This window comes from Mirounga leonina, unplaced genomic scaffold (genome assembly GCF_011800145.1).
Source record: "Mirounga leonina isolate KUSES-001 unplaced genomic scaffold, KU_Mleo_1.0 Mir_153, whole genome shotgun sequence".
Lineage (NCBI taxonomy): Eukaryota > Metazoa > Chordata > Mammalia > Carnivora > Phocidae > Mirounga > Mirounga leonina.
In genome coordinates, this window is record NW_023270387.1 from 41,521,167 (window position 1) to 41,529,366 (window position 8,200).

General features: G+C 38.4%; 1 protein-coding gene across 1 annotated transcript; it reads right to left on the reverse strand.

Annotated features, from left to right (window-relative positions):
• Positions 1 to 2,016: 2,016 nt before the first annotated feature.
• LOC118013538 (tripartite motif-containing protein 64-like) lies at positions 2,017 to 7,918 on the reverse strand. The gene is given in 7 exon segments (XM_035009460.1): positions 2,017 to 2,605; positions 3,733 to 3,827; positions 4,923 to 4,945; positions 5,739 to 6,009; positions 6,891 to 6,952; positions 7,525 to 7,801; positions 7,803 to 7,918. Coding segments are annotated over 7 exon segments (1,335 nt in total). The 3' UTR covers positions 2,017 to 2,114.
• Between the last annotated feature and the right edge of the window lie 282 nt (positions 7,919 to 8,200).

Genomic DNA, 8,200 nt, shown 5'->3' on the forward strand with positions numbered 1-8,200 from the left:
TCTTTTCCCTTTGGAAGAAATAAGTATTTCATCATCTTGGAAATACTTTCTGACTTAGTCATTTTGATTGAAATTCTTTGGTACAAAGTCTGTCTTATATTCCCTAGAAGTATATTTTCCTTCTGTCACTACCTCTACTTCTTGGGGAAAACTATTTCTTTGTGTATTAGTCTTTTCCTTGTAGATTATGGATCCATTGTTAGCTAGGAAGACCACAGAGCTGAAGTGCCAGACTCATCACAAGTCATGATATCCACATGACATCAGTAGTGATATTAAATTCGATCATTTAGTTAAGGCACTGTTTGCCAGGTTCCTTCCTGTAAAGTTACTAATACTCTCCTTTCCTACTTTGTTCTTTATAATTAAGTCACCAAATCCAGAGCAGACTTTCATAGACTTTCCAATCATTAGAATTATAATGCTTTAGTGAATATCTATTACATTTCCTTGTGTTGTTTGGTGCTTATTAAAAGTAGTTGAAAAGGAATTGAGAGTTGCTTCACAGGACAGGTACTAACTTGTGTGCTAAAATAGCATACTAGTTTGTGGAAATGCTCTTTATTTTACACTCTAGTTAACCCTAAATATTATCAACATTTTTTTATTTTTTAAATTTAATACCTAAACATTTTATTTTCCAAACTAACAGGGGAATATGGAAATGCTATAAGTGCCTAATAATGATTTTTCCCTTAGCATGTGTGGTATGGATTACACGGGATACTTCATTTATGAATTTGTTCATCATATTTGCCTGTTTCTTTCTAATAGGTAATTAGTATTTATCTATTGATTTGCATTATATTATTTTCTACCTACTGTTATTTGCCTACTACTTTGGTAAAGTTTTTGCTTTGTTCATGAAGGCTTGTATTTTACAAAACATACAGAAAATTGCAAATTTTAGAAGTGTCCATAAAAATGATTCCTGAGAAGGAAGGAATTTTGGCAAAAGGGTTATAGATTTATAGTCCCATGTTCAAGACTAACTTTACTGAGGAGAAATAAATACCAGGCTGCATTCCATTGACATGAGAAATATGCAAATAGTTGCTCATGTTCTCCTTATCACAGGTTCAAATGTGGGATCCCTTATAGACAGAATTTATAGGAAGCGGTACAACATGCTAAATGAACATTTTCCTCTTTATATGCGTCCCTGCGAATTAACTATTCATTTTCTATGCTAGTTCTGAAAAAGTTTTCTTGAAACATTGGCATGATACTGAAAGTTGGCCCTCGTTGTAGTTTATGAGGAAAAACAAGGGTCTGAGTGTTTCAGATACTGCACTTTGAGCAGAGGATGATATTAACAAGCTCTTGTTTCAGCCAAGATGTGATGAGTGACTAGAGTTTAGAGAAATGATAATGTCTGTCAGATACTTGCATCTAGCCAACTAGGTCAGACTTGAAGAGAAGACTAAGCACCTCTCCTTTGACTTATTAAACTGAGACATATACCACTGCATTTCTTCTACCCCAGCCTGGTTCAAATCTGCAAGTAAAACACATTGCTCAGAATGCAGAGGAGCCTTGGAAACACTGTGCTAAGTGAGAGAAACCAAATACAAAAAAACCCCACACATTATGTGACCAATTTGAATGAAGTGTACATAATAGACAAAAATCCATAAAGACTCAAGGTAGTGTTAGGGTTGAGGAGGAAAGGGAAGGTGATCAGGGAGTAAATATTAATGGGTTTTTGTTTTTTTGGGGGGGTGATGGAAATGTCCTGGGATTAAATAGTTATGACAGTTGCACAATTCTTTGGATATGACCAAAAACCACTGAATTATGTACTTTAAAGGAATGACTTTAATGGTATGCAAATTTTATCTCACTAAACTGTTATTAAAAAAGAGGAAAAGGCATTGATTATATTCCAGAAAATACTCCAAAATAAACAATTTTTATTAAAAGAAAACTTAATAAACAAATTTATAATTCAACGTGGTTATACCATTTTATAAACATACAATAGTTCTGTTGTCTTAAGTCACAGTGTTCTTAAAGACCACTATTATCCTGTGGCCTCACATGAAAAGGTTTCAGGACAGGAATTCCCTCAGACAAGGGAATTCATCAAATAAATGCTCATGAAACTTGATTTTTCAGGGGGCACCTAAACAAAGGAAAGGCTTCAGAGGGAAAGAGGAGAGAGGAGGGAAACTATATATGAGGGAACCTTTGTAAACATCATAGAAGCTCACAGTTCCATTGTTATAATCCAGAAACACTCCAATCTGACCCAGAGGCCGTTTCACATACTGAATTAGGGGTGGGCAGTTTGTGGAGAGACCATAACGATTGTTTATCTTCAAAGAAAACAGAAGAAATGCTTCCACAGGATGAATAATGCCATCATTATCACTGGTCAAGGAATCTTTACAGACTCCCAGAATCCAATTTGGGGAGCATGTGACATCCACCTCCCAGTAACGCTGACCAGAGGTAAAGACCTGAGGTCTCAGAGCTGCAAAGCTCTTGGCACCCTGGGACTCTCTGGATATGGCTTCATGGGTGACTCCAAGCGTCACACTTCCAGCATCCTTAGAAAGGCACCTGTAGCTACCAGTGGTTTCCTGACTCAGAACATTATCTACTGTAGAGAGAGGCAAAAAGGAGGTCAGCAAATGGGATTTCCATGTCCTGAGGGACATGGCTCTCTACCCACCAACTACCTTCTTCATTTCCCCTCAGAGGCAATGAAAAACAGAGTACAGAGAGTTCAGATTGGCTTATCTATGAAGACCAAGAGTTGTCGCTGCCTCTATACACACAGAAACCCTTCAATCATACAGAAAAAGGAAAAACATCCAGCATATCGTGAACTGGGAAGCAGTCATTTAATGTCAATATGGATAAGTTATTTCAGGACACACCTATTTTTTTTTCTTTACTTTAGAAAACTTTTCTTATGTTGTTTGTCTTTATTACTATTTAATAAATAGATAGCACTTAGCTATTATGTGGGTATTTACTGGGATATAACTGGTACTTGTTACATTTTTCAAATGTCAAAAATTTGATAGAAATCCACATATGCATAGTTTAGAGACTTCTGAAAAGAATGTTCTGGTTTTACATTATCTATTCAGACCCCAAATTCAGTCAAATCCCAATTTCAGCCCTCTGCTGTCTAGACAGGCTCTCTATTGTGGGCCTGCTATGGTTGAGCCCTGCTCATATACACATCCCTCACCTTTCAGGGTTTTGAGATTGATCTAATAACATTACAATTATCCTGCCAATGACAATTTTGGTCTTTCTCTGTCAAAACCTTCTGAGTTTATAAGTAATAAATATTCTTCATAAAATGCATGATAAATGCACTCGAATATAGAACAAATTAAAAACTACCACTGCTGTATTTAAACTTTTAGGAGTGGAGTAAACTGAATAAACATACAATATTTTTTGCTATTCTGAGAACTAAATAGTCTTGTTTTTCCTAACCACGTGACCAGCCTGATGCTTGTCTTCTCTTGCTCTGTGTGTCAGATGTAACTAAAAATATGTATCTTGCTTTGCATTTGCAGTAAAGTGTAAGTTGGAAAATTTAGTCTTGATCATTGTAATATGACTATTCAAAGAGAAAAGGGATAATAACTTTGGAAAGTCATATACTACCTTCATGTCAAAAAATAAATAAAATTAAAAAGGAAGAAGGCTCATTCCCAAGAACCACTAAAGAGATCGAGGACTGATTGCCAAAGGGCTGGCTCTTACCCCTGAAGTTGTTCAGTATATATCTAGGATTCCCGTGATGTTCTGTGAACTCTGGGTTCACCAGCTGAGGCTTGTGCATCTGCGCCAATTCAGTCCTGTAAAGAATGATGTCAGTTATACTTCTGGGCCAAAGGTCAATCACACAACTGTTATAAAAGTAGCAGTTTTTAATCAAAGAGTTTTCATCAGAATTTTCCCACTTTGGTTAATTGGGTATATGTTATAGTCTATGTTGCCTTACCTTTTTTCTAAATTTAAGTTATATCAAATTCTAACTTCCCCATTCTTCTCAAATATTATTCCATTTCTAAAATTACTGAGGATCAATCTCTCTCTCTGCTCCACCTCAGGTAAAGCAAAGATCCTAGGGGTCTTACAGAGAACAGAAAGTTCAGGCAAAGCCTTTGGGATTTCAGTCTGCAAGTAGTCATACATTCAGTGTCTACAAGGGGAAAGCCCACTGAACCAGAAATCTTTGCTCTTTTCTATCCAGCAAGAGAATCTAATTCTAGCCTAGCAGTCCTGGTCCTGAGGGTCTGACCCCCACCGTGGGCATCAGGAAGCCATTCCCTCTGAGGCCTTGCCTACAACAGGATGTGCTATTCTTACTGCTGGGAACAAAATATACCCCCCTTCCCATTCTTAGGAAATCTCCCTCGTTCCCATCTTTTCACATCCAAGGCTCTAGAGTAGGGACCTCTTCTGTGACACCTTAGAAAAATTTCTTTAGTAAGGTTTATTGTGGTGAGGCTGGAGAGGTTGGGTGGAGAGTGGGTGGAAGGTCACATGGTTTTTAAGTATATTTGAATTCAGCCACATAAGAAGAAACCTCCTGAGACCAAGGAGCAGAAAGACTTCAGGCTTCTTTTAAAACAAATAGAAAGTAGGGGCACCTGGGTACCACAGTTGGTTAAGTGTTCTAATCTTGATTTTGGCTCAGGTCACGATCTCAAGGTCCTGGGATCCAGCCCCATGTCAGACTTGTGCTCAGCAGGGAGTCTGCTTAAGATTCTCTCTCTCTCCCTCTGCCCCTCTCCCCCACTCTCTCTAAAATAATTAAGTAAATATTATTAAAAAAAATAGAAAGTAGCCACAGAGGATGACGTTAAGAGCTCAAAACACGTACATCCACTTTATCCCCAAGAACAAGAGACTTCCTCGGTAATCAGAAATCATTAGTTCAAACTCACCTTTGCAATACATTTCCCAAGTCCTGCAAGGAAAAAAAGTGTTAATCATGAGAGTTTTGTTCTTTTGCATCTTCTCTAGTATTCTTATTTGTTTAAATAATGTATTTTTTCTCTTATTCCCCTCTAAGGAACAATCAGAAACTACCTTCATAATAGAACCTACACTAAAGTATGATAGGCTTCTTTGGGGTGTATTGAGGAAGGAAGGAAGTCAGGAAGGGGCTGTGTAGTGATGCATTATGATTTAGGTTTCCACTGTCACTCAGCACCCAGTCTCATTCCCAAGAAGAGATCTGACCATTTACAATAACAATTAAAGCAAAACAGTGAACTTAGATATAAAAAAAATTATGGAGTGCATTGAAATTGATTATCAAATTCTACAATTCTTGCCTAAGCAAAGGGCAAAACCTTAGTATCTTCAGCAAGTTACTTCTGGGGTGGGGGGTAGGAGGTGGTGGTGTTTGGAGACAGAGAGTGACAATGGATTAAGGCAACATAAATTGAGAATTACCTCAACAAAGTTAATCTTTCTCTGGTTACAGGTTTTTCTGATTTTGGATAATTTATCTGTGTGGTTAGTACTCCTGATTACACAGTGATAATTTTGTCCTAGGTGAGCTACTAAGAGGGCAGAAATCTCCCAAGAATTACCAGGATATGAGGAAATAAATAGTTGGGCAGACATAATGATGGGAATCAATGAGCAGTATCACTTAGCTGAGAGTAATGGTATATGTGGGTAACATTTCCATGTCAAGGCAACATTGCCCAAAAAAGGATTCTTGCCTGTGAGGATGGACCCTCCCTTCTCACCTGGAGTAGCTCCACGTCAGGCTTGTGGCACACCTCAGTCAGCTCTCTATACATTTCTTTCAGGCTTTCCTTCTGTTGGGTCATTCTGAGTTCACTTTCCTTGAGTTGTTGGACAATCTCCTTTTCTTCTTTCTCCAGTGTCTCCAGATGGAGTTGCTCCTCTTCATGGAGAAATAGATGCATCTTCTGATACTGCGCTTTGATCATCATCTTCCTTAAGGCCACATAGTCCTGAAGAGATAGTAGATGCAAAGGGTTACATATCCTCCCTCTCAACAGAGAGTTCTATTTCCTTAGTGTCATCAAGAAAGTACTTGACAAACTTTGTGCCCTACATCTCCATGTGTCTTGGATATTTGCTGGTCCTTTCTGTTCACCCTTTCTCTAGGTTCTTAAGACTCCTTCCTTGTTTGAATCAAGCCCTCTAAGGGTCCCAGGCTCTCTAGCTGTGATACTCCATCAATTATTTCCTTTCTTACTGGAAGCTCTTTTTTTCTCTTGTTCTTTTGCCCGATTTTCCTAAATATTTAAAAATATTTATGTATACATCATATTTTATAGATTTTTAAATTAAATTCTCTGGTTTTCCTCTAGGAGCTACACTATTGTTCTCCTCTCTTTCACCTCAAATTTATTGCAATGTTTTCTTAACTCAGTGTCTGAGAAGGTTCATCCAAACCTTCAAGGTTGTATACTAGGAATACCTTTCATGCCTTAGTTATCCCATATACTAGCATTTTTGCACTAGCTTTTATTGGCCTGTATATTTGTAATTACTGATATATCATTTGAAACAACTACTTTTTCTTGGAAAAAAAAATTATCCTTTAGGTGGTAACTTAAACTTAGCTACAAGTCTCAATCAGCATTATGTCAATCTGCATAAAAACAGAACATTTTCATTCTTACCTCAAATGACTGGATTTTGCTAGCTTCTTAATTCAGATTGTTTTGCATTTCTTTTTTTTTTTTAAGATTTTATTTATTTGACAGACAGAGACACAGCGAGAGAGGGAACACAAGCAGGGGAAGTGGGAGAGGGAGAAGCAGGCTCTCCGCCGAGCAAGGAACCAGATGCGGGGCTCGATCCCAGGACCGTGGGATCATGACCTGAAGCCGAAGGCAAACGCTTAACGACTGAGCCACCCAGGCACCCTGTTTTGCATTTCTTGAGTCATGTTCCATAAAGAGCCCATTCTCTTCAGAAGTTTCTCCTGCAAAATAACCATGAGCTTTAGCAAGACAGAAGATGATATTATAGATTTTATCCTCTTATCTATAGGAAAGGTCAGTGGCTGAGAAAACTGCAATCTTGAGTTAGCATGGAGAGATCAGATTTCTCCCCATGAATCTAATTTGATTCTAATATTTGGGATGTCAGAGGTGACAAACATAATAGAGATTTGAGGGTACTCTGTAGATAATATAATCCATTTCCTTAGAAATTGGCACTCAGATTTTTATATAATTTGACTGTGAAGACATCAAGCTTGCATCAGAAGCCAGGGATCCCAGTACTAGCCACCTGCCCCACAATGGGATCAACTGCACATATTTGGACAATGTTTCTAAGGACATTTCCCTTCTTAGAGGCTCAACATAGCTATGATTATAGTGTCAATATTGGTCAGCAGCACTGAAAGGATGCATGTACATCTTGGTATTTCTATTGAAAAATCACCACCTCTGCTATCTCCACTCAAGTCAACTTCCTTATCATTTTCCTCATCTTGCTCTCCCATTAGAAGACTGTAAGATTCCAAATGGCTTTAGAGGCATCACTTACCCTGTATTCCTCAGCAGCCCACTGTACCAGACTGTGGCTATGAGCCATGTGCTCTGCTGATTCAGAGCAGGGCGTGCAGAGCAGGTTCTTGTTAACCTCACAGAAAAGCCCCTTCGCTTCTTTGTGCAGCACACAGATCTGCTCCTCGGAGCTGCTGACACGGTAAGTTTGTGCCTGTCTGGCAAGGGAAGCCAGCTTCTTGAGTGCAATATTTGTTTTGAAGTCTGACTTCTCTGAAACTCCCCTGCATTCAGGGCAGCACATTGGGGTTTGGGCGTAGGCAGGGACTGCAAAAGCTGTGCCCACAGTCAGTGGTGACAGGGTCTAAGTAGTGGTTCATACAGATGGAGCAGATGAGTTCATTCTGAAAGGCTTGCAAGGTGTCCAGATCCATGTTTCTATAAACTTTTAAAAAGACAAAAGAGAAAGAAAAGTCACTTTTCTGTGCCGATAAGGAAAAAAAAAAGAGCTTTTAGACAAAAGCTTGTCTGCTTGAACTCTATCTAATTTACCTATTAATTTAGTCCCAGTACAAACGTAGGCATGGTAAGTATAAACAGGTTGGGTTTATGCTATGAAACAAATAAGAAAATGGGACAAGAGCGTTCTCGCCATCGTTTTTGTTTCAAATAGACAGTGTTCTCAATCAGAATTAAACTACGTGGACAAGCTTAAA